At 39.7% G+C, this 27,415-nt stretch overlaps 1 protein-coding gene across 1 annotated transcript; it reads right to left on the bottom strand.

The window, feature by feature from the left end:
* Nucleotides 1-5,693: 5,693 nt before the first annotated feature.
* Nucleotides 5,694-26,359, bottom strand: mmut (methylmalonyl CoA mutase). The gene is made up of 13 exons (XM_072683030.1): nucleotides 26,305-26,359; nucleotides 23,834-24,293; nucleotides 21,468-21,835; nucleotides 21,100-21,257; nucleotides 19,740-19,911; nucleotides 19,129-19,377; nucleotides 18,687-18,798; nucleotides 16,130-16,245; nucleotides 11,754-11,869; nucleotides 11,019-11,150; nucleotides 10,652-10,799; nucleotides 8,958-9,125; nucleotides 5,694-6,714 (listed from the first exon to the last, which is right to left on the bottom strand). The coding sequence occupies exons 2-13, from the start codon at nucleotides 24,243-24,245 to the stop codon at nucleotides 6,586-6,588; spliced, it is 2,280 nt and encodes a 759-aa protein (XP_072539131.1). The 5' UTR covers nucleotides 24,246-24,293; nucleotides 26,305-26,359; the 3' UTR covers nucleotides 5,694-6,585.
* Between the last annotated feature and the right edge of the window lie 1,056 nt (nucleotides 26,360-27,415).

Consider the following 27,415-nt stretch of genomic DNA (forward strand, 5'->3'; position numbering starts at 1 on the left):
AGACTACTACTCCCCACAAACAGCAATAGTATAATAATGACATTAGAAAGCTGCCACTGACTTACTGTTTTGTTGGTGAATAGTGGTTTTAAAAAGTGTTCTTACATTTAAGACTAATTAGTTCAGGATGGAAGATTAGTATAAAAGTACTAACCCAGGCTAGTGGTGAGGACGTTATTAGCTCATTTCACCTGCGTTTACGATACAAACTAACTTGAGCGTGGAACATCAGCCAAAAGTACTTTATTGGCATTTAATCATTTTATCAGATCCCAAGGGCTTGGGTTGCTTTAGCCTCCTCATCACACAGCCTAAGTGTTCTGAAAGCTGTCCAGCTCACCGCAGGATCTACTACATCTACTACCTGTTCACTGTGAAGGCCACTGCCATGACCGCCGTCTCCTCCACCACCAGTCATCAGTCACAGGAGCTGTAATGTGCCAACATGTCTGTAAGTTTCCTTTTAAAGAAACTTTTTTTTTCTCTGCACCTCTTTTGCGTTTTCTCTTCGTCTCAGAAGATCTTAAGAAGATCTTAACAGAAAACGTTACGTTCATCCTACATTGCACAGCGGGAGGTAAGGTAAGGGAGGAGAGGGGAGGTGTTTCATGATCTGATTGGTCCAGCCCTGTGTCAGTAAAGAAAATAACCAATGGGACGCAGACCGGCGTGTTTCAAGGGCTGGTGCTTATTTTTGCTGAATGTGTTACGCAGACGAGATCAACGCGAAATGAGTTGGTGTTTAAAAAGTGGCAGTCGGGCCGCTGATCTACTGGTTTTATGGGCCGGTCAGACCAATATAGATATAAAAAAAGGGTTGGCCCAAATACCACGTCCGCCCACCGGGAAAATGCCCGGTATGCCAGATGGCCAGTCCGTCCCTGACAGACACTCATTCTCTACTACTTTAAGGTGCACCCATTGCTTACACAGGAATTCAGTTACTTGCTGTTATCTCCATACATGTTGTAACACTCCATAAATTGTGATGCTCTGAAAAAACTGCACATTAGCCTAAAATCACCATGCCCCATGCCTTCTGTTGGCATTCTGCCTTCTGTTCGACCTGTTGGCATAAGGTCGAATATTGTCTTGGTTATCCGTAAATCTCAAACCCCTTTAAAACCCACGTTTGTGTTTGCTGATGCAAGCTTATGATCTGTGTCTCGGGTGCACGTGGAGAGCTGCAGTGCAGCGACCCCCATGCTTCCAGCGTAGTGCACTATGTAGTGCTAAATGTAAGTGCATAGCGCATCTGACAAAGAGCCAGTTGGAGTTCAGGCACATGTGCCCGATTCCTTAGAAAGCAATATGACATTTAACCTTCATTTAGAAACACAAACAAATCAAGCTCCTGAGACGGATGAACTCTTTATTTGCATGAAAAGATGAAATGTACTAGATTAGCTAAGTCTTTCATGGTGTTTGAGGTTCGCCTCTGTTTAGTTTTACAAAATAAGCTTTGTAATTTTTTAAATGTACACTATTATTTAACATAAAGGCCTACTAAAACAGTGTGGGAATACCAATTATAGCAATAATTACTGACCCTTAAATCAGTAATCATAATGATCTCTTTTACAATCATTTGTAAGCTAATTGTCATTCTATGATCATGACAGCCCTAATGTTAGCCTAGCAGCTCCAGTACTAAACTAAAGAAGCACAATTTGCAGTGCAAACATGTCTTGACTGATCAAGTGCATCTGGCTTTCATTTCTAGTTTGAATTAGCTCTGCCCTACTCTATGCTATACTCTGTATACTGTAATTCAAACATATGGTTATTAGGCTCAGAGGAACAGCCTTGTGTTCTTTAGACATTGACACATGAAATGTTAAATGAAACATGATAGATATCACATTTGTCATTTTGTGTAACACAGGACGTCACCAATGAGTCCAAATTACTCCCAAAGACTTCTGATAGGAAGGATGTATATTTTGGACCTAGTTATTGCCTCCCTATTAAATATCAGTGTCGCTTGTGTGATGAATACTTATGGTGGTCCAGTAGGCCTGGCATGCCTAGTCTTGTTTTAGGTTGAATGGCCAACTAGTTGTACAGTGCAGTACAGCATGCAAAAAGCTCCATATGATGGTAAAGTATGTGTGTATATGTGATTAGTAGCTGGTGGCATTCATTAGAAGGAGTGTGTTCACAAACATTTGAACATAGTGTATCTCTCGAGCAGTATTGGGCAGGATATTCCCTCAGGTGGACATTTGATAATATTTAGGTGAAGAATGCTGTGCACCCCACCTTCCCAAAACCTCACAGAGGTGTTAAACTGGAACATATGGTGGTAATTCTAACATTACAATCATTCGATGGTCTGGTTAAATGGTTCTTCCCTATGATGGAGGAAAACGTCTAGTATGCAGTTTCTCAAGCAACTAAGAAAAAAAAGTTCCACTATTGTTAAGCATCAAAGAACCTTTGTATCTGCTCTTTGTATCTTTGGTCTGCTTTGTATATATGATTCACCTCATTTTCTTATTTATAAGAAACCATTCAGAGACTTCACATCCTGTGGATGAGATTATTTTTTTCTTAAAAAGACCACTCCACTCATCTGGATAAAACATTTTCATCATAGAATGAAGACAGTCAATCAGAAGGACTTTGTATTGCAGTGCAGTGAATCTTCTCTAAAGGAACAAGCGGACCCAAAGCCCAGCAGTAAAATGCCACTGCAAAAAAAAAAAAAGAGCTGTGAGATGTCCTTACTGTGGGGATCAACACTCTGAAGACACCAGTTGAGCCTTCTTTGTGACTCCTATCCTCCGTGCCCCCAGAACGAATCCTTTTTCAACATCTCTTAGATTCTTTTCCTCTTGCTGGTCTAATCTAGAAATCGAGGTCAGCTGGTTCCTCTCAGCATTTTATCCATGCCACAGAGCAGAGTAGGATGTTAATTGCTTAATCATATCATAAAGTGCATTTGTCTGGAAGCATCTGTGTCCGCTATGCTTCTCAATGCATTTATTCAGGTTTCCCTTTAATCTTTTTCCAATTTCTGTGTTCTAATGCGTCCATGAAGCAGGTAGTGGTTCCTTTCATTGTGGAAGTCCCAGACAAAATCAAACTCTGCTCTTAGATATTTTCTGTTTATTTCAATTGTATTTTGGGCTTGAAATAAATACTAAATACTAAATAAAGTCAGGTTCATAAGTATTTGGACAGTGCCAGTGTTTGCAATTTCGCATCTGTACACCACTTAGTGCATATGAAGCACTCAAGATGTGAGTGAGGAGTAGATCTACCGTTTTTACCGTAATTTAAGGGGTTTATACATAAAGCATTAACTAATTAGAAATTATTTTAGCATTGTCTTCATTTTCATGAACGCAAAAGTAATTGGACAATAAACTGATCAGCTTTTCTATGGTCAAGTGTGGCTTGTTCTCTTATTATTTATTGACAAATTGAGAAGATGAAGGGTCAGGAGTTGATTCCAAGCGATGAAGATGCAATTGGTAGCTGTTCATGGAAACTCTCAATATGCAGTCCAAGGATTTACTGAAGCAAGTGAAGGAGGCCATCTTTTGGCTGAGAAAACAAACCAATACAGTACAATATAGTCCATTCTTAAAAAAAATGATGCACTGGCAAGCTTAGCAACAATAAGAACACTCAAGAACAATTAAGCTACAGTGCAATCACAGCTTGATTGCTTCATATCAAATGCACTGTGGTGGTGTCCAGAAATAAAATGACAAACATTCTCACTGTTCCAATACTTACATAAGACCAGCAGCAATACTTAAGAAATACCAGCAGTAAGCCTTAAAGGTAAGTTCTAGCAATAGCACATTATTGGTGATGATGGTGGCTCACACTTGAAATTAATGTAACCTAAACTTTAATCCTAGACATAATCCAAACCTTAACCCTGTGCCTGGCCATAATTCTAACTCTAATTCTGAAGGAATTGTACGAGCTACTCTGTTAACAATTTGAGCATTTCAACATAAGACCATTAAACATTTCATCCTGTTAATTAAAAATAAACTACACTCACATTTTGTTAATTCATCATAATAGTAATATGCATAACATGCAATTCATCACAGAATGCATTGGTATCTGCTTTTACTGACATTCAAAAGCCCTGCAAATGTTACCAAGCGCACCCTTTCATATTTAGTTGGGTTTCATGCTGTATTCTCTGACTGCTCATGTTTATAAGCTCTGACAGCAGTTATGGCAGCTAGATGCTTTGCTTACGCAAAACAAACAGTGTTAAACATGTTTGCTTCTGGCAGTCAGGGTGAAGTGAACTGAGCAGCCTTTGGGAGACAAGCCTACATGGATGAGAACACAGAGCCTCCAAGCATTTATTCCATGCTAAAATCTTACGGCAGTGCATCAAAAGTGGACTTTACAGGATAGGTGGCAGGAATCCTGTGAAGTCGACATTGACAGAAAAGTCCATTACCTTTTAACTGACCTCAATATGCCCATTCAATGACACGACACTGTTGACACTGCTGGCAGGAGTGTTGGCTCCTCTTCACACTACCTACTCACACCCTGAAAATCAAACACACACTGTGCAGAAACCATTTTATGCCCTGCTGGGTGCAATCTTTAAATCAGTTCAATCCATTTAATACACAGCCAGGCCTGGAGTGATCAGAGCATCATTGGAAACATGTGAGCTCTCACTGGATGAGGGCCAAAAGACAACTGCTTCACATTCCATGGTGTGAGCCTACATTTGTCTGTGGCAATGCTGATGACTACAAAAAAACAGCAGGTATGACCTACACAGATCCACCAAGAAAGCCAAGAGACAATATAGGGTGAAGCTGGAATGCTACTACAGCACTGCTGACACTCAGGGTAAAATGTGCATCATTTTTCACATTTTCTACTGTTTTCCATAATCCAACCCACTCTCACTGGTACTTGCTTGCAGAGACCTTTCCTCTCGACCTTTTCCATGACTTCCATAAATGACAGCATACATACACATAATGAGCATATTAGAATGATCTCAGAATAAAGTTTTACACACATGGTTAATGGATGTACTTATCAGCACTTTACTGAATATGAATATCTTTACTGACAATGCAAATCCCTCTGTATGTATAATTATTTTTGTGAGAGCAAAACTGTTTAAAAAATTGGTAACATAGTTATTCAATTTTTCCAAGATTTCACTAACATTCCCAATACATTTTTCTCTTTAGCAAAAGGAAAAAGAGTTTCCATAACTGGAAAAATGTTTATTGTCTTTGTTTAATTTTCTATTGCACTTTTTTTATCATCTGCTCGTGTCTATACATCATACTCTTTTTAAACCATCCATAATACTTTTATGGATGGTTCTTTTTTGCTGGAGAATGAAAGGAATGCAGACCAGGAATGATAACACATATGGATATGAGTCTAGGGGAAGAAGACTTGAGTGTGCTCCCCCCAAACTCCAATTCTGAAGGACAACTATCTTATTGTCACCTCAATACATTTGCATTTCACATGTGAGATTTAGTCGATGGACAGATCAATCAATTTATCAAGGAGGTTTGTCAGAGGTTGCCAAATGAACAGTATTAATGATATTGACCCTTGAAAGCTTTTCAAAGGGAGATTAGAGGTAAGGCTTAAATCCCCTCAGTTTCAGCTTGTGGTCTGACCAAGCTGTTTGTTTTATCAATAGAGCCAAATCAATAGAGCCAACAATGAGGCAACTCACATAATTTATTGACACTGAGCTGAACCGAAGTGTAAGGTACAAATCATTCTTCTACTATATTTTTTTATTTTAATGCAGGCAGATTGCTTTAGTGTTGCTTAAAAAAAGCCAAAAACAGCTCAGAAGGTGCCAGACATTTTGCCAGGACTTTGAAGCATCTGAATGTGCATAATAAAATAAAATAAAGACAAAACCCAAGAACACCCATAAGGCACAGCTGTCAAATCCAACACTGGACAGATGTCTTATTTAACATATTAAATCTACAATATATCATAGTGGACTAGTTAATATATGAATAAGGAACCTCTCTGTTGTACATTGAGTGGGGGAAACGCTGAGCATCATGCAGAAAAAGAGGCAGATTGAGATCTACAGTCTTGTAATGAAAGCAAAGAGGACATGGCACAACTCTGACTCAATCAAATGCATATGATTCATCTTACTTCTTAACAAAAGAGAACAAGTTGAAGTCAGAGTAGAAAAAAAGATTTGTGGGTTAGTGAAAATAACACAATGTTAACATAGCAGAAAGGTAGTTACCAACACCCAAGTCTTGCATACAAAACAATTATGAAGAAGCACAAACTTCTAATAAAGCACATGTTCACTAGGACCTCATAATTACCCTAATGACATGAGTTCATCAGTCTTACAAACGTCACACTGTTCATATAGGATCGCTGTTATTCGCACATCTGAAACACTGCAACCCTTACAGTGGTTTGGTTTAATAGCTAAATTTCAAAAAGAAAAACAGAGATGCTTGGTAACCATAGTGCCATCAAATTTCAACATCTTGTTCCAAGATAAATGCCTACCCCATGACTTTCCAAAAAACTGCCATTAGGACTCCACTAAAACGTTCCAGATCTCAGTTACATAGCCTGACGAGTTTTCTCCAGACTCTTCTCTATGTTGTCGACGACCTCCACTGCTGCTTGGGGGATTCTGGTCCCCGGACCAAAGATACAGCAAACTCCACTCTGGTACAGAAACGCATAGTCCTGCAGGATATAAGACAGAAACAGTGTTGTCACCTCAGTTTTGGTGCTTTGCCAGTGCACTCCAACGCCTGTGAGCTTAAAATTCAGAATGTCAGCCTCAATTTGAGCCTTTTTAGATACTGTCATACTATTAAAGCTGCTCAGATCCAACCAGTGGAGAAAACACACTAAACTGAACAGTGCTGCGTTCCCCAGGAATGGAACTGTGAGGTGCTTATTAGGTTAACACACTACCTGCTTCACTCAAAGGGTAATCTGCGCAATGCAAGCAAATAGACTTTGTTCAACCAGTTACTGAGCTATGGATTTCCATGTCTACTCTAACTACTACAGCTTTCACTTAGGCCAGTTCACACTCACTATCCATCCAAGATCACTCAATAACTGTAATCACACTCTCGGAGAAAAAAAAGACACTACATGGGTACAGGCTATGACTTAAGGTTGACAATGATAGCAAATAGAACTGGAAGCTTCAGCTGTCATATCTACAACTGCTGTTGTGATATTGATAAGTTGAATGTATGATAAAAGTGTCTGATAAACAAAGATAAAAACACAGTATTGTTCCAACATGAACTTCTAAAGCAGGCTACTATGTCTTATGTTTAGTTGACTGATGGAATGTCAAGAACTTCACAAATCAGCACTTCTTCAACTTTTCATATCTGCCCATGCCTAAAAATATAATTCCAAGAAGATCGAGCTGAATGAATTACGGTGGACCACATACAATATGCAAGTGTGATGCTAAGTGAACATTAGCTATCTGTGTGCGCTGACTAACTACATACTGGAATGTAATGACTGCTAATGAGCTACATATATGAACCACTGGCAGCAATTTGCATGGTAAGTGTACACTAGGACTACACTATAGAACCCCACCTCCATTTACAGCTTGTCCGCAGTTTCACTATTTTCAAGAGAGCAATCTATTGTCCTAGCATTTGCGTCACTGCATTCCACCTCATTTAATGAAAAAAAAAAAAAAAAGTCAGGAATGAATGCAATACATATCTGGAATCCCGGAAAACGATTACGAAGTTAAGTGAACACACCGTATCACTCAGTAGGCTATATTATTCTTTTGTCCTTCAACATCTCCTTTAATTGCAGGCGATGTCAAATTTTCGCAGAGGTCCTGATTTAAAACATCAATACCATTAAAATAATTTAATGATTATTTAAAGGGTCATTCAAAGGTGAATCTTTCATTTACATAATCCTCATAGCAGAGAGAACGACTGTCATTACTCCTAGCCCTGAAACACTCTGTCCTGCAGTGTTTTATAACCGTTCTACCATTTAGAAAAGAACAAAGTTTTTTCCAATTGTTCTTACTGGTCTTGCTATGGAACCTCTCAGTTCTTTACAGTTTGTTGTTCGTGTCATTGGACCAGATGAACGTACTTAAAGGACTGCACTAACTGGCAGTTCTGTTATATCAGCTTACAGATGCTCAGACCCGACTTTACTAATCTAGTGGCTGCTCCTGTGACTGACTGTCATCAAATTCTCGCAGGAATGCACCATCATCTAGAGCAAAGTCTTCCAAGAAGAGTGGAGGTTGTTAAATAATGTATATATGCTCCCCTTTGCTTCTCTTCTGCTGCCATATTCATTTCCTTTTCTCTTTTAAAACTAATATGTATATTATAATATTTTGCTGACACAGGTCACAGGTAAAAATGTGCCATTCGCCAGAGCTGAGAGAATGACTATGTTTTCTTAAATATGGGTCCCTTAAAATATCATTTTTAGATAATGGACAGTGTACTGAGCATGTGTGTCGAGGTGAATTTTGTCATGTTTTTATTGGACAAAATGCCCAATAATTAGATTTTTTAAATAATTTAGATTTTTTAAATTAAACCCACATCTTTAAAGGCCAAAATGACTAGATTAGATGAATATAGTCTATGGAAAGTGTTGCCACTCCTGTTCATGGCATGTTTTATTCATTCTCTAAGTGAAACAGGCTGACAGACAGACTTTTCAGTGTCTGCCACAGTAAAGAGATTTTACTGATGTAATTTTGGACCATTTATATGGGTCCATTCCTCATGAAACTGTACACATATAAGTATAAACAATATGTGGGATATATATACAACCCTATGTCCTTACATTGCATAAAAACTAATGTATGTATACGTAAATGGATGTGGATGTGTGCATAAGTCAAATCTGGTGTGGTTCCTGCACATCTGATCTGCTTTAGTCAGCTGGTCAGGATTTACCTGTGGGGGGATGACTCCCCCACAGATGACCAGAATGTCTGGGCGGTTTAGGTTGCGCAGTTCCTTGATGAGCTCGGGGACGAGGGTTTTGTGTCCAGCCGCCAGCGTGCTAACCCCTACGCAGTGCACATCTGCATCCACCGCCTGCTGAGCCACCTCCAGTGGGGTCTGTCATCAAGGAAAGAGACAACAAAGACAGACAGAAAAATAAACAGTGCTATTATCTTGCCTTCAGGCACACTCAGAGACACACAGAGACATTGAGGCCAAGGGTGATTTAAAAAACATGAAACCCAGTATGTAACTTCTGTGTGTAGCAAGGATTACCAACAAGGATCAGAAGATGGGTTAGAGATCTTATGGGGTAATAGGGACTGTCTGAACATAATGAAGGGCATTTCTTCTATTGCCTTTCTCCAAAGTGCACCAACATAAGCACGTCTAGATCAACACCTATCTCATTCCACTTACACGACCACCAACAGCACAGCTCATTATGTAAAAAAAAAAGATACAAGATTTAGAGTATTCCAGCAAAGATAAACACTTGTGGCTCTGCAGTTTTTTTTTTAAAGAGGCATCTCTTAAGTACCCTGATCATAGCTTTGTCGCTTATTGGTTGTGTTACACGTGAAGGGCTCGCTGTATATGACTGAATGAACAGGATTTGTCTGATTCAGAGAAAAGGCAGTTCTACCCAGCAGTATATGTTTTGATCCACTCCACAATGTAAGAAAGGCTTAAATTCATTGAGCCACTGTAATAGATTTGAGATTTAATTGAGAGTTCAGTGTTCTATACGTGATGATAGAACCCACTAGTCTTCAGGATATCGCTGAGTACCTCTGAACCCCTTTCTCAGAATCAACTATAATAGCCTGGACACATTTCCTGAGTAATACAGTGTTACAGTCTTCCTATGGCCTTCCTCACAGAACTTTTTTAGCAGCTGGACATATAGTCCCTATAAACATATTCACCTTCTTGGATGTTTTCCCCTTTTATTGCTTTTAGAAATGAATTTATGGTCAAAATAATTTTTTTTTTTTTCCACAAACATTTACAAAAAAAAACTCTTTAATATAAAAGTGAAAGCAGTAACTAATGTCAATTAAATAAAACTCTCTAATGAAAAATAAGTGATTATATGAATATTCACCCCCTATAAAGAGAATGACCTAATTTAGCAGAGGTCCAGCAGGCAGTTGGTGCTAGTAGTCCCACAATTAGTGAAATGGAGATCAGTGAATGTGTCTCAAGTGATTGTAGTATAAAGACACCTGTCTGGAAGGCCCAGTCAGTGGTTAATCAGTATTCCAGGCTACAAAAAACACCATGATGACCAAAGAAAACTCCGCACAATTCAGAGAAAAGCTTATTGAAGAGTAAAAGTCAAAATATCTATCATTTATATCAAAAATATCTATCATTTAGACATATTGATGGAATATGGGAAATGTGTAAATCTGTCTAGAGCAGGCCACCCTCACAAAGTAAGTGATCATAGAAAAAGGAGAGTAGTGAGAGTCCACGTGGACACCTATTACTACTTTGCAGGAATTAAAAGCTGAGATGAGCAAGACTCTGCATTCGACAACTGTTGCCTGGGTTCTTCACCAGTCAAAGCCTTACATATGTGTCCCTTTAACGCATTTTTAAACGTTGGTTTAAGATGTAAAAATTATTTAACCCACCTGGAAAAGAGGCCCAATGTCCACATCAAATCCCAAATCCGCAAATCCCGTGGCGATGACCTTCGCACCCCTGTCGTGACCGTCCTGTCCCATTTTGGCTACCAGAAGGCGGGGATTCCTCCCCTCATGTTTCTTGAACTGGAGAACCCTGAACAATGCACCCACAATAAGACACATCACACCCAGAAACACAGGGTTATTACCCCTTCAGCCATTATAATCAAGGCTTCATTTTTGAAGTACTTTGTCATCTCCTTTAAAAGCACTTTGAAATTGCACAACACTCAAGGCATAATGCCTCTTAAAAGCAGAGCTCCCTGGTGGTTTAATGGTGATAAGCCACAGAGGGCTGTCTTGCACCTCTTACCGGCTATGCGCTAGGGCAATTTCCTCATGCTCGCCAAACTCGCTGCGGTATGCTCCGCTCACCATGCGAGTGCTGGCTTTGTGCTCTCCAAAGACCGCTTTCATTGCGTCTGTGATCTCCCCTACCGAACACCTGCACAACACAAGAAAAAACCTTAGTTTATGAGCAGTCAAATTATTTTATGAATATTCAGTACTTCTTTGATGTTGCACAATAAAGCCTTCGATGATATTGTACATGTGAGCGCAGAAATGTTATATTTTGCTGTACTATTTAAATACTGTTATTCAATTATATAACAATTACACCATTACATTACGAGTTACTGTAACTTTTTATTTACATCCTGTAAAATGAAAAGGATGACTTTTTTTGTTCTGCATAGAATAACTTTTTCACATTTACATTCTTATAATGCTAGAATAAATGAGTGATAATAATAATAATATCTAATAATATTAACATCTGCAATAACTGCAATATTAAATGGGTAAATATGTCACGCTGTATAGTAGCGTGCAGAACTGTGAGTATATGGTTCCAGTGTCCAAGGATTTTACTGTGCTATTGTTGAAATCTACATTGCCTGTGAAGCATTACTTGCCGTTGTTGACAGTAAGCCAATTATAAAAGGCCATTATTTTTGTCCACAGGGCTGCTTTACAGCTGTAGGTCTAATTTGATGTAAGGGCCTTAAGGGCCTGACATAAATGATCCTAATTAAGAATGACTGACCGTGCTCTTGCAGCCTGCACAGCCAGTTCCAGCAGGTTACCATTTCTGGTACGAGCACACTGCTCTATAGCAGCAAGGCACCTCTTCGCTGCATCAGCATCTCTGCTCTCCCTCACCTGCAAACGACGCACAGAGTAACTCTATCAAAGCACTGCGATGAAGGCCTCAGACCAGAGATTTCATTCAAGAAATACAGAAAGCTGAGACAATGGTAAGTGATGAATCAACGTAAAACAAACTGCAACATCTGTTCTTTGAAAGGTTCATGATTTTATAAGAAAGAATTGTTTTAGTTAGGGACATATAGAAGATAACTGTTAGAATCTGTGTCAGTGTATAACCGTGAGTGTGGGATAGACATGGGATTTAGGCCTGTATGACACATAGGCCGTAGCTTGTGCTTCATATGATCTGGCCATAACTTTTAATGACAGTGTTAGTAGATGAACAAGTCTCCAAATTATCTGTTGTTTAGACTCGTCGACCCAAGACGTCATGACCCTCCTTGAGGCTCCGAACATATGATCGTCAATGTCTCTATTATCCTATCACATGATTACGTAATGACTATGTGTGCCTCTCTTCCTCTCAAATGTATATATACTCTGCCTTTCTGACCAATAAAGGGGAAATCATTTGAGTACAGACCTGTCTCTGTCATTCTTTGAGTTCCCCCCAGGTACAGCTCTAGTACTGAGGTCGAGCCAGAACCAGACTATCAACAGACAGTTCAAACAGTAACAACCTCTTGGCTAGTATTAAAATGACAAGAAAATTCACCAAATAACCAAATCTTCTTTAGCTAATAAGTGCTTTACTAATGTTATGGCTGATTGGTGTATAGGCTAACACTGAATGCAGAAAATGGGCAGCTGAAGTGCCCAATTAAACCAGGTGAAACCTTACAGAAACAGAAACAAATATTCATTTTAACTTAATATTTAACTTATTTACTCTTCCAAGAGAAGTTGTCTTTATTAATGAATTAATTACAGTGGCAGTAGTCTTTATACTTATACTTTCAGTATTATTTCCATCCATGGCAATAACAACTAAGGCAACCCTGATCCAGGAAGCCCACTGCCCTTTCTTACACTTTGAAACAGTCACTTTAACTCAGAAAGGGCTTGTTGATGTGTGCTAGCTTAAGCGGCCACTGGTGAGCCCTTGAGCAAGGCCCAAAGGCTGCCCACTGATCCGGGCATGCATGCTCACTTTTTCACGGTGTGTGTTTACTGCATGGGTGGATTAAGGTGGAGGTCAAATTTCCTCTGTGTCCAACATAAATGGTAAATGTGGTTGTCTTGTATTATGTGGGGCTAGATGTCTGGATCTTCAGACTATGAGATGAAATTAAAGGTATCTATTAGTGATAGCTCCATATGCTATAAGTGCATCTATAAAGAATGATGCCTGTACCATGCAAACACAACATGGCGGGATAACAGAAATGCAGGTTTGTAGTTTCCATTTTCATCAGATGATCAAAAATTTGATCCTGAATTTGCAGACTACTGCATTTTCCCTATGTCCTGTTTGGAAGCTAATTGAATAAAACTGAATCTTCTTATACAAACAAAAATGTGGTTCAATCAATCAACTTATAGCCAGTACACACACACACACACACACACACAATGGCAAATAAGGGCAGCTGAGAAAATGGCATCCGTTCAGGAAATAAATCAATTCTCTAGTCTTTTTCCAAAGACAACAAAAAAGCAATGTCTAGAACAGCACTGCAGTTCTACAGAAAATGCGATCAAAGCATCTCAGACAGTAGTGAGCACATCAAACTATGTGCATGATGCCAGAATGCTTAATGAGACGTGAAGAATGTAATGTTGTTTTCAGTGGAATTCCCCTTTAAAACAAAAAACAGTTCTTTTCTATGACGATAAGAACCACAACAATCCTTGACACTGAACACACACCAACCAATGTTTTGTGCTTGTCAGAAAATAAAAATAAATACAAAAAACCAAAGTACAAGAACGGCCACAATCTGACTAGAAGTTGTGAACATTACTTGATCCGCTAATATCTGTAATGTCTGTAAGAGAAAGTCCCAGAAAATCCCGGCATCTGCAACTTGGACGTCTAGGTGGACGTCACTAACCTCTTCTATCTGATCTAACTTCCAGTTCAAGGCAAAAGGTTAAGTGACCTTAGCAGAATGACACGTAATATGCCATGGCCCTGGGCAACGTGGAGACATAAGGCCATTGTTGTGAATTTCCAGGGCCAAAAAACCATACTAGAAATGGCACTTACTCTCCTGGAACGCTGTTGCGTCAAAGACACTGAAACTGAAAATGGAATGCTGACTGAAACTGACCAAAACATCATCAGAACCTCCTGGAAGACAGGAAACCTTTGTTTGTTTTCTGAAAAGAAAAATACTAAAGTAAGAAAATACAGCTCAAGGCAGACCAGTTCTCTTCACAAAACATGTTTTGGTTACAGAAAGCTTAAAATCACAGAAATTAGTTTTAAGAAAACGTTTTAAGGAGTGTCCCAGCAACCCATCGAACCTAGGTTGAATTTGATTGATTCTAGCTTATTTTATACTTACAATGACAGAACCAATTTTTTAGGTTGATTTGCACAGTTTCTATCTAATAAGATTGTGGAAATTTCAGCTTCACACTATAGACAATTATTTCATCTTGTCTATTCCTATTAGAGAAGCACAATGTTTTGGCCACATCACCATCCCCTCACTTTGGAGACCATTGATTAGATTTTATATATATATATATATATATATATATATATATATATATATATATATATATATATATATATATAAAATAAGTGTGCACAAGGTTATCAGTGTTCTGTAGTAACAATGGAGGGATGTTTGTGCCACCCACCCAGGTGTCAGGCCTGCGTTGTCTGGCTCTCCCCTGGGCGATCCCCAGACTCCGCCCCCAGGCCCAAATAAGGAACCAGGAATTCTGTAAGTCAGACGCGCATGCAGCTAACACCTGGGACTGGGGCTTCATAAACCGAGGCTTTTCAGTCTCTCGTTGCCGTAAATTAGAAATCTCTGTTGCAACCTCTGTACCACAGCGTTCTACGGTCTGCTCAAAGGGGAAGTACACTGATCTTGATGTTTCATGTTTGCTCTGACTATTGTTGTCTACGTTTCCTTGTTTGCCCTGTTATTTAGGTCTTGTTGGTTTGTCACGGTTTCTAACTCTCGTGATATCTTTTGATCCAAAGCCCTGCTTTGCAGTTTTTGGTTCATAGGTTTTGTTTTCTGTTGTACCCTCCTCACTGCCCCTTAGTTCATGCGTGCTCAGTTTATGTATTCCCTGTTATACCGTTCAGAACCCTCCCAGTCCCAGGTGTCTTATGTTGCCCAGACTGCGTTGTTAAGTTCTGTTTGTTGTTTGACTCTTAGATTGCTGTACCTCTGATTAGGCTGTTCTTATGACTTAGTTTTCCTGTGTTCCGTTTTGTCATAAAATTCTTGCATCGTCCAACCCTGCAAGTGTTTCCCTGTGTATTCACTGCTACGCCTGACCCAGCAAGACACCAGGTTTATTGACCACTGTATGTTTTTCACATGTAGTCACAAACAAATCTGAAAAATTATATTAAAAAAGCAAAAACAAAGGAAAACATTTTGCAGCATATTTTCTATCCATTGCATTCATTTTATATATTGCAAAAACCTGCCCAAAAATGTGGCATGTACAAAAGTGATGGCACCTTTTACTTGCTTTTTTTTTTTTTTACTTTTTACAATATTTTAAATTTAGAAATTGTGTATTAAAACATGCAGACGGTTGGCAGAGGACACGTGAATCAACAAAACAAAGTAAATAATGTAATATTATATAAAAAAAAACATTTTATATCAAACGTAAAAAACTAGTAAATAAATAAAATCAAATAAATATCAGAAATCCCATAAATATTTCCCCCATAAGTTTTCCCACAATACAAAGGTATTCACTAAGCACTAAATAGAGATGTGCTTAAGCTCAAAACCTATGAAAACAGTCTCAGCTGTTTTTTGTGCCAGCATACAGGTCACGCACTGTTTGATGAAAAGAGTCAGAATCAATCACTTTAAACTGTAAAATCTTCAATGTGCCCTGAAACTTCAATTACGCATTTGAGGCCTCCTGACTGACTAAGTTGCCCAGTCATGGGGATACACATGAGTCCTGTTCTACGCTAGAGATGACTTCAGCCTGACAGTTAGGTAACTCTACAGGGCTTTCCAGCAACCAGGCTGGGTGGACACAAGATGAAAGAGTTCATTTCACACACTGCATTAGTAGGAAAATGACAACCATAAGAGCTCTCATCCTTCCATTCACACACACATCTCACACACACAACCTCAAGAGGCTTCTGACCTTCTGGAGCTTCTCAATTTGCTTATTGCGGACAACTGTGTTGTCGATGGCCAGGACCTCCACGGTCTCTTCATTTTGCAGCCGATACTTATTGACCCCAACAATGACCTCAGTACCTTAGAGAGGAAAGAACAGAAAACATCATTGAGAATTTGTTTTGAAACCTTTGGCACAGAGCATTAGTATTAAACCATGGTGCTGCACTCAATCAGAGATTTTTATGGATGATGATTTAGAAGAAGCACTTGGTTTTTTTTATTTGTATAAAGCCTTTATGTAAATTTGTATAAAGCCTTTATGTATTTGTATAAAGCCTTTATATAAAGCCTTTATGTTACACATGGTTCTTCTTTTTTAAAGATAATTTAGGGAACTTCATGGTTTCTCATTTTATTCTCACTTCTTCTAATATACCCAAAGCAACTCAATTACTAGTTTCAAGCCCTTCTGGGTGTCCTGCAACACTGCAACATGCAGGGCAGTAGTTCTCCAGGACCAGGACTGAGAAGCACTGGCCTGCAGTGTATGTCTCACCTGGAAACCTTATTTGATTTGGAATCAAGGTTTGGTGTTTTGTAAATGTGTGTTAAAACAAGGCTTGGGATAGAATATCTACCCACACTGAACAACACCTGGACAAAACGATTTTGAAACTTACGTCACATTGCCTACAGTTCAGATCATTCTCATGATGTATTATGTTGGAATTCCAGTCTTTTACAAGCAAAGCACAGGTCTCAACACTTTGTAAGTGATAATTTAAGTGCTCATTCATTCATTAGTCATCTCTCCAACAGGGACTTTGGGTGACATGCAGAGTATCAACTGAACTTTCCACTTACAGCTGCTAATGATTTGCCCTTGGCCAATTTATTGAACATTAGCCATAATCACACCACTCGTAAGCTGTGCAAATGTTTAAGCAATGTCTGTGAGTTAGAAATACTTCACTCGTTAGCAGAAGACACCAGGCAAACGAGCTGATGAAGCAACCTACTGAATCTACTGTGAAACACAGATGATTCTAACACAAGCACAAGCACAATTTAATACTTTATGTTAAAAAATACCTACAGTAACCAATAACATTTACAAGCAACAGAGAGACAAATGACAAGACCTGTCCAGATTTGTCTAGACATGACTAGACTGTGCGCCCCCTTGTGGCTTGATGTAAGCATTGCAACTACTGTCATTTGCAGAAATGGAAATGTGATGTTCTCAACAATATCTCATGTCTGCCAGTACAAACACAGGTTATTTCACTGCTGTTAACTAATAGGTATTAAAAGGCTCTGGCACAACTACAACATAACACTGGCCTGATATGAAGAATACACTCAATACACTATTGAATCCAACACTTTTCTTATCTCTGACACACTGAAATGTCTCTTACAGCTGATTTATTAACATGATTTATTTGGTATCTCTGTCAGCTGCAGAACACCATCTGTGGCCACACAGACTAATGCTTCTATGTATTCCAAGATGGTCAACTGATCAGCTAATATATGTTCAAATGTTTGTAGGCACATGCTCAGCTAAAGTTTCTTTTGAAATCCAGGGTAGTAATAGGGAGCTTGCTTTTCCCCCTTTGCTGCAGTAACAGCCTCTACTCTACACTGGATGTTAGAACACCGCTGCAAAGATTTAATTGCATATATACTGGACATTAATTGCAATATAACCTTTGGACATTAATTGCACCAATAACTAGATAATAGTTCATAAAATGTTAATTGCATTTTGGCCTTAACGGATATAACTGAAAGACAACCCGAGCAGTGTTCATACTATATCTATATCAGTGCTGACAAACCCTAAAAGAATGTATTTGGACAGCAGCTGGAGGAGCAGGTATAAAATATAGAGGTTGTGTGTTCTGCTCCACTGAATAATTTGTCCTTTGTGCAGACGAGGGCACCTGTGTGACGTGCCTGAGCGCCCGTTCATCTGTGAATGGCTTCTCAATCATTTATAGCCTCAAAACCGTCCTCTTGACTGCCCTGGAGGTGACTCTGATTTGAGTACAGGCCATGAATTCTACTGCTGATCTGCATCCAGCTGTAACATGGATCTGCCTTAAGGCTAATGTTTGCTATTTTTGGGAACCCTTTTTTTTTATTTTTATTTCTTTTACATAACTCTTCCATACAAACATTTGGAATGCCCGTTTTCTTTATTTGTGTATGTTTTTTGAATCTAAAGCCAGTTTGAGCTTCACACAAAACTCCGATTGACCCACCATCCTTCAAGAGGCATAGAGGGCAAGAGAAAACAAACTCCCCATGGGCATCCGTGTCTGTAGGGATGTAGCGATGGACAGAACGATTGACAACAGATCAAAATCCACAACCAATTTCCAATGTAAATACATCAAATGTCCAAAGGTATTCAGACATCCCTAATTAGTGAGATGCATCCATTGCTCATGCAGGCAAGCTTGTATAATCTCCACAGAAAAGTACTAGAAAGGGAAATTAGGGGAAAAGCTGCAGTGTGCAATGGGCATAATCAGTCCAGCTCTATCTGACAGTATGTTTGGTTTCTGTACCTGAATCAATGCGAGCTTGTCTACGCGCAGCACATTCTTCTATGCGCAGTTTGGGGATTCCCTCAGCCACGGCTCGAGCCATTCCTCCCATCTCCTCAATCTCATCAATGAACTGATTAAAGAAGGGAAAATACAGTAGCGTAAAGCAGAAGAAATGAGATATGGATGGGATTTCAAATCAAAGTCAGCCCCTAGTGGGTCTCATAGTCTCATTGTGCAAGATTAATCCTTAAGTGTGTATTTCTGTATATCGACACAGTCACACAAAAACCTTGCGTTTCCAAAACTTTTGACATTTTGAAATTTTGACACAACACAAAGAACAACTGTCAGATTTGCGTTCTGTCAAAAAGTCAAAAGGGAGAGACAAGGTTTTTGTCAGACAGTGATGATATAATATGCATTTTTCAATGAACCCTGAACCCTTCTCTTCTTTCCTGACCTTCATGGCTGCATTGTACACATCATTAGTGAGTGACTCCATCATGTAGGAACCACCCCAGGGGTCGGCCACTTTGGGAATCCCAGACTCCTCTTGAATGATGATCTGGGTGTTGCGGGCAATGCGGGCACTCTTCACCGTGGGCAGACCCAGTGCCTCATCGAAGGAGTTAGTATGCAGGGACTGTGTGCCTCCAAAGACTGCAGCCATGGCCTCAATTACAGTCCGAATCACGTTGTTATAAGGGTCCTGCGGTTAATCAAATCAAACTATGATCAAGTATGAAATGACATTTCGTGCTTTACTGCATTAAACACAATGCTGTGCCATTGTCTGTGCTTTTAACTCAATCAGCTGAAAACAGCAGTGCATGTACAGGTTATGAATAGGGTATTTTTAGGACACCAAGCATTGTTCTGTAACTCATTTAGAAATAAAGATGGGCTAAACAGGACAAAAAGACAAGGTCTGTACAAGCTGTGACTTACCTCAGACAAGAGTGACACACTGGGCAGCAAATTTTGACAGTAGGTCTCAGACACATTGAATCTTATTAACCAAGTAACAACAGCGACAGACACCCTGCAGTGAGTAAGCAGAACTGAACTGACCTGCTCAGTCAGGGACCATCCTGAGGTCTGACAGTGAGTTCTTAGGAGGAGGGATTTTGAGTTCTTTGGCTGGAACTTCTCCTTAATCAGAGTGGCCCACAGACGCCGTGCTGCTCTCATCTTGGCTATCTCCATGTAGAAGTTCATCCCAATGCCCCAGAAGAATGATAACCTAGATGACAAGCATAATTGGGTCAAACTCATTATGTACTTATAAAAAAACCTATATTAATATATACATGACATTATGTCATGTTGAGAACCCCCCCACACACACACCATATGTACCCACACATAATTACTTGTGTTTACTAGGAGGATTATAAAGGACTCCAACCACACAGAGTGGCAGGAAGCGCAGAAGCATGTTGCAGGAAGGCCAGAACCAGCAAGTGGACATAGTGGCCAGTCTCATATAACCCATACACACGTTTACACTTGTTTTGAAAAGTGGAGCATGTCTTTATGTTAAACACAACAACACATCTCTGAATGGACAGACTAAAGAAACTAGCACTTACAGTGCTTTATTTTAGAGGACGAAAAATACGGCAGGTGTAATTCCCCCCCCCCACGTCTGTGTAAACATTAACTCCATTAACGAGTTTTGAATTTTTAATCACAATATGCATAAATCTTACGTAAATCTTCCTTTACTCTTGTTTTATTGGTTGCCTTATTAGAAATGATCGGATGAGCTAAGTAGGGAAACAATTACCCTACTGTTTGCGTTTCAGCATGAACATTTTTACATGCTATAGATATATATAGAACATAACACAAAGTCTTTTACAAGCTTTAGCTAAAACACACTATATATATATATATATATATATATATATATATATATATATATATATATATATATATATATATATATACACACACACACACACACACACACACACACATATATATAATATCCAGGCTCGCTGTTGGGTCTTGAGCAAGGGCCCTTCATTCTCTCTGCTCCCTGGGCCCTGAAGTTGCCTGCCCACCGCTCTGGGTTTGTGTGTGCTCACTGCCCCTAGTTCACTTGTGTGTGTGTGTGTGTGTGTTCACTACTACAGATGGGTGAAATGCAGAGGACACATTTCGCTGTTCATAGTATAGTGACAAATACGTGCACCTTTTACTTGATATATATGTAAAAACTGAATTTCTGTGCTTTGCAAATCCAAGTTGACTGAAACACTGAGAAGAATATTATTATGAGGAATCCAGAATTTTCCAGATATCCAGAAAAACAATACACATCCCAATTAAAAAACAAAACATTTTGGACATATAAATTATGGACATATAGTGCAGATTGGAATATGTGTCTACAGGTGTCTATATAATTGTAGACATCACTAACCTGGGTGCAAACTCATCGATGGTGAGGCCAGCCTTTAGGCCAGTTCTGCAGTACTCCAATCCATTAGCAATAGTGTAGGCCAGTTCCAAGATAGCATCAGCCCCTGCCTCTTGTAAATGGTAGCCACTGATTGAGATGGAGTTAAACTTGGGCATGTGCTGCAGGAAGACAAGAAAAAAAAAGTCCTCTAATTAGATAACGGTAGTAGTAACAGGTTTTGTTCTTGAGTCTTGAGATTCAGACAATGCTTTTAAGAGCAATGGCAATGCACTGCCATTTCTTGGGCACTGAAAAGTGATTCCAAAAGCAACAGACAGAAGGAGAGGCAGAAATGACACTAATACAAGAACCCAATGTTTAGTCCATACCTTGGATGTGTAGGCAAAAATGTCGGCAATGGCATGCATGGAGGGCTCTGGAGGAAAGATGTAAGTGTTTCGGACCATAAATTCTTTCAGGATGTCGTTCTGGATGGTTCCGGTTAGCTTGGCCTTGTCCACGCCCTGCTCCTCGCCAGTCACTATGAACATGGACAGGATGGGAATCACTGCCCCGTTCATGGTCATGGAGACAGACATCTTCTCCAGCGGAATGCCATCAAACAGCATCTTCATGTCCTCCACGGTGTCGATGGCCACACCAGCCATGCCCACATCGCCGTGAACTCTGGGATTGTCGGAGTCATAACCCCTGTGTGTGGGCAGGTCAAAGGCCACAGACAGGCCCTGCTGACCCGCTATGAGAGAAAGAGAGAGGCAAAGGTAATGAGTGAGGGCAGAAAGGTCTCGAGATCATGATGCAATTCTTTTACTGAAACAAAAGACAAGAAAGTCACTGTAATGCGCAGGGGAAAAAACAAACGCATGCACAAACAACTACGATTCTACACAACTCTGGAGTGGTTTGTTTGCGGTGAGAACGTGATTTGACCTTCAATCTCAACTATCAGGTTAACTCCACAAGTTTGAGCTAAACAGCTCCCGTAGCCAGGTTCTAACCTGGTATACTGCCTAAATAATAACTATGAACAAATGCCATCTTACACAGTGCACCATGAAATACTTTCTGTATTCCCTAACTTCCCTATGCTTTCTTACTCCCACCACAGACAGCAGAAGGAACATTCTCACATGGTTTGTTGTGATGCTTTTTGGTGTTCTTAATTTTTTCCTGTGTAAAAAGAACCAAACCAAGGGGAAAACACTTCAAGTTAAACTTATTAACTGATTCGGACCAGAACGAACCAGCTATAGGTGTGAAAACACCCCAAAACTGCTGAATTGGGCAACTGCATGTAGTGATCTTATTCAACAAGTAGGGCCGGACTCATTTCAGTTGGCTGAAAATACTGAACATTAATTCATGGTTTTTTTTTTGTACTGACAAAAATGTGTCAATAATTACCAACAATTTGTGCTGGGATTCTTGGAAACTTGTGATTTCCTGAGTATGGCTAAAGCTGACAGCTGTGCCACTGAAGAGTTTCTGCTGTAAACTAAACAATTATAAAAATGAAACATCTTACTCTAAAACATGAACCTAAATTTATTTTGGTCAACATGATCAGTTATTAGAAGTTTTAGCCCCTGAAATCAGGCCTGCCACAAGATTCTGTCAATAACTAGCCATGGTGGCCAATAAGCTGGTCATAAATGCGGCGCCAGCTTATTATACTGCATTATTACTGCCAGTTTATCAGGCACTTTGTATTTATACTGACTAGGTACACCTTCCATACAGATGCATTCTGTCGGTTACAGGCCGTACAGACATGTTACAGGTTACAGACTGTAGCTGATCTGATTCTACACAACTTACCAGAAACCTTCTATCCTGCATATCTTGCATATCTATCTATTCTCTATAATGAGTAGGAACCAACACAGCACATACAGTGACAAGATGTGCAACTGTGTAAAGTTACTGGTTACTTTTATTAGGCACAATTTGTAAGTGTGTAGTTAGACACTATTCATCATCTTGTTCCATGTACAATTTGTCTTGCTACGTTACTGAGGTGTGTGAAGACATATGATACATTTTCATTAACAGACAGAGTAGAAACTGGGCTCAGTGTAAGAGTGGAAGTACAAAGTAGATATTTAAATTCCTTAAATTCACATTTAAGACCCCAAGATGGCAGCAATGTAGATTTGCCTATATATAGGCCTAACATTGAGGAAACTAACTGTAAATGTTTAAACCAAGTTCAGGATTGGCAGGGTGGGGTATTTTTTCCCTTTTTTCTTAACCTATTATTTACAAAGATTAAACTACATCTCAGAAGTGATGATGGTGTTTGTTCCAGCGCATGCTTTTTTGAATAAGGTCTGTCTAAAAATTACCAAAAGAAAAGGTTATGATGATGGTGTGTCTAGAAGCAATAGCTGATGCATTTAAAGAGATTCTACTGCTACTAACACAACTACTACAAATAAAAGTATAAAAATATTAGATTCTTTTCTACCACTAACTTTGACACATGTGGTATTAATGCAGGACACCAATTTCCCAAGCATGTAAAAAAATACCAACAATTATGTTCAGGTCTTTCTACCATGCCTTTTTTCACAGCTTGACCACTATTTCTAACAAAAGGGTTAATCAGTGTGAAAGTACATACTAATACATATATTTCCGTGTGGAGGTCAGTGGGAGGCTTTCTTCATTAATGTCACTACATTATGTAAACCGTAGCTTTCTGAGAAATTCAGGTACTAGTGCATTTTGATACCTTTAATATTGTCCCTGTAGAACTTGTTGCTCTCCTCCACTGTGCTGAAGCCAGCGTACTGTCTTATGGTCCAGGGTCTGAAGGTGTACATGGTGGGGTAGGGCCCTCTGGTGTAAGGGAACACACCAGGCAGTTCATCAGCAACTGCAGCCGTGTCTGTCTGTGTGTAGACAGGCTTGATGGAGATGCCCTCTGGAGTGCGCCAGATCAAGTCCTCTGGGTTCTTCCCTTTAAGTTGCTTCTTTGCCAAAGTGGCCCAGGCCTCATGCAACTGCACCTCATCTCTGTGTGGGACAGCTGTTTGGAAACGCCGACTACGGCACTGCTGATCCACTGCGGGACAAAGAGAGCCATACGCACCCAGCAGCCGCCTAGCTGCCAGAGACGAGCACGTCTTTCCTGCAGTCAACATGCTGCGAGCCACACTGACTTAGTCACTCATAGGAAATCTATGGATGATCTGTGGAAACAGCATTGGCTTTAAAATCTGAAGTTGTTCAAATAATAAACTTCAATAATGTGCAGAGGTTTGAGTGCTAGGACATAAGACTGAGAGGTTAGGACAAAGAAATCTGTGATTATAAAAGGTAGAATAAATAGAGTTACACAGGCTATCCACAAATAAGAAGAAAAGAAAATCATATTCCTAAAATAATATACAAGTAACTTACAGCAGTTTTATTTGCTTCTTGCAGTTATCCATGTTAAAGAATTACTGGCAAGGTATAGATGTGATCAATTCATTTTGATTAGTTTAAAACAATAATTAAATAATTGGAATAATTGACCATTTCATGCATATGCTGCCCTAGTGTAAAAAAAACAAGCCACAGCTTATGGCAGAGAATATGTGTACAATCTCCTCACAGCAGCGTCCAAAACTGAGACAGCAAAGTGATGATACACTACATGCCAAAAGGATCCAAGACACTACTTGCTGAATCCTGCTACAGTAAGGTGCCTGCTATGGACACACCGGTGGGCAGCTTGTAGAATCTCCACAGATAACAGCAACAGAAGCAGAAGAGCCAGAGCAGCCAGACATTAGCCGGTGGCCTTCACTGACTGCACGTATTTTAGATTTTAGCCGTGTTTAAAGGTGTTCTGCATTTGGTCAGCAGGTGGGGCAGATGAAGTTAGTCAAGATTTCAAAGAGTTCTATATGAAATTATTATTGGTAAAAGTATTACAGCTACATTTCTAGAAAGCCATTTTGCATTTACAAATAAGTGAGTGAGATTGGTTATTTTACATTATTTGATTTAATTTGGCAATATGACTAGCAAGCAGGGCTTTATAGACCTGTAGATATTATTACTAGTATTAACATTTCATAGTTAATATGAATGAGAATTGAATTTGTATTAGTTACAGCTTGTGTCAGTGGTGGCATTTAGGCTAAAATGGTTTTGCCAGACTCCATCGGGGGCTACACTGCACCACATACAATGCTCGCTGTCTTCAAATGCCCACCTCTAGTAGAATAGTAGATTATTATGGTCTCCATATTGACTTGTGTTTAGTAGTGTCAAAACTTTAAATCTTGAATTTTTAGCCTTTTCAAACTAGCTGAGATTATTCTTGAGTAAACAGTGAAGCACTTTTGTGAGTCGCTCTGGGTAAGAGCGTCTGCTAAATGCCATAAATGTAAATGTAATTGTTGAATTAATGAAGTGTGGAGCAGTGGAACAGTGTTGTCTGGAGTGATGGAGCTCCATCCAATATCTTTAGGATGAGTTGGCGTGGTGTTTAAGATCAGTACCCGTCCCAAATGAATGTGATAAAGTAGAGGCTGTAACTATAGCAAGGCGGGGGACAAGCTCCATAATGATACCCTTAACTTTACAGCAGGTACCCACAAGCTTTCGGACATACTGTGTGTTGACCAGCCTGAACAAATGTAAGCATCAGTTGATGCTCTTGAATAGTGACTGCGCACACCTGTCAGAGAGAGAGAGAGAGAGAGAGAGAGAGAGAGAGAGAGAGAAAAGAGAGAAAGAGAGAGAGAGAGAGAGAGAGAGAGAGAAGAGAGAGAGAGAGAAAAGAGAGAGAGAGAGAGAGAAAGAGAGAGAGAGAGAGAAAAGAGAGAGAGAGAGAAAAGAGAGAGAGAAGAGAGAGAAGAGAGAGAGAGAGAGAGAGAGAGAGAGAGATACTATACGCTTGCTGTGAGGAGTGTACGCTGCTGTTGGTTAAGACACGCTCTTTTAACACTGTCAGTGAGTGAGTTGTCGAGACTGAACCTGACAGTACACAATCATAACCAGCACACACACACACACACACACACACACACACACACAGGCGCTGGCTGTCAGCACCATCTGCTACGTCTCTCGGGACACTGAGGCTCTGTTTGATTGGGTCTCTACACCACTGTTCATCTCTACACACCACAGGAGCCTCGTCCCGATGCGGATTTGATATCAGACTAATTCAGAAGTGATAAAGCCGAACATAAAATAATAGCTGACCTTGCGTGCTTCCCTTATGGTCCAAGTGCACTAGCAGTAGTCAGCTTCCCCAGCCAATCACGTTCGACAACAACTCGCAATACACCAATCAGAGGCATCCGCCTACCGAACGACGAAGCGGGACCGACCAATCAGAGGCCAACCCGCCCCTCTGTGTAACGTGTGATGGTACGGGTGATTTCTGAGCTGATGCACAACTGAGTTCCGCGTGTGAAAGTAGGCCATGTTCCCGCAGCTCCAGCAGGCGGCGGCGTGTCCTACTTTTTGGGACATTTACTTTCCAGCATAAATAAATCCATTAACTTCGCATTACAAAGATGGAAATAACAACATATTCAGGAATTGTTCGCTAAAAACAGACTCACACACGATTTAGATTAGCCTTTACTTTAAACGCAGCACCTCGGTCAGCACGTGTCTGGTGTTTGTGTTTAGGAACAGGGACCGGATTCACAAAAGTCTCTGAAAGAGTTTCTTGTTAGTTGTGCTTGTATTTTTATTTTAAGTTTATACTTAAGAAAACGATTTAAGAATTAAGAAGTAATTTTTGGAAATTCTTCGAAAAAAATCTTTAATATTTTCTTTACTTTAAGATAACCTCACACTGGTCTCGAACTTTAAGATGTACATGGTCGGCCTCAAAAATGAGCACTTTAAATAGTTGAATTGCTAGAAATAGAAATAAATCTAATATAATCATATTAAAAGTGGAAAATGTTCTTAATGTACTGTTACAAAAAGAAAATAATTGATTTCTAATGTCACACCACAGTTACATTTTCCAAAAATATTTTTTCCTGTTTTTTCCCAGATTAATAGAAAATTAAAGTCGCTTATGATAAGCTGTAAAAAGTAGCATAAAAGGCTACGTTACAAATGTCCTACATAAAAGACCACAAGGAAATCTTTCTGCGTGCTGCAACCAAATTCTTCAGGCAACTCCAGAATCTTCCAGGACTTCTTCTGAAACCAAATCTTGGTGGACTTTAAGGTACGCTTGGGTTAACTGTCCTGTTGGGAGGTCCAGTGACGCCCACTTCTTCCTTCTCCAGACGTACCACTGACCTATAGACCTGAACGTCTTTGGAGTGATTAAAACAAAACTGGGCCT

This window comes from Salminus brasiliensis, chromosome 1, assembly GCF_030463535.1.
Source record: "Salminus brasiliensis chromosome 1, fSalBra1.hap2, whole genome shotgun sequence".
NCBI classification, from domain to species: Eukaryota; Metazoa; Chordata; class Actinopteri; order Characiformes; family Bryconidae; genus Salminus; species Salminus brasiliensis.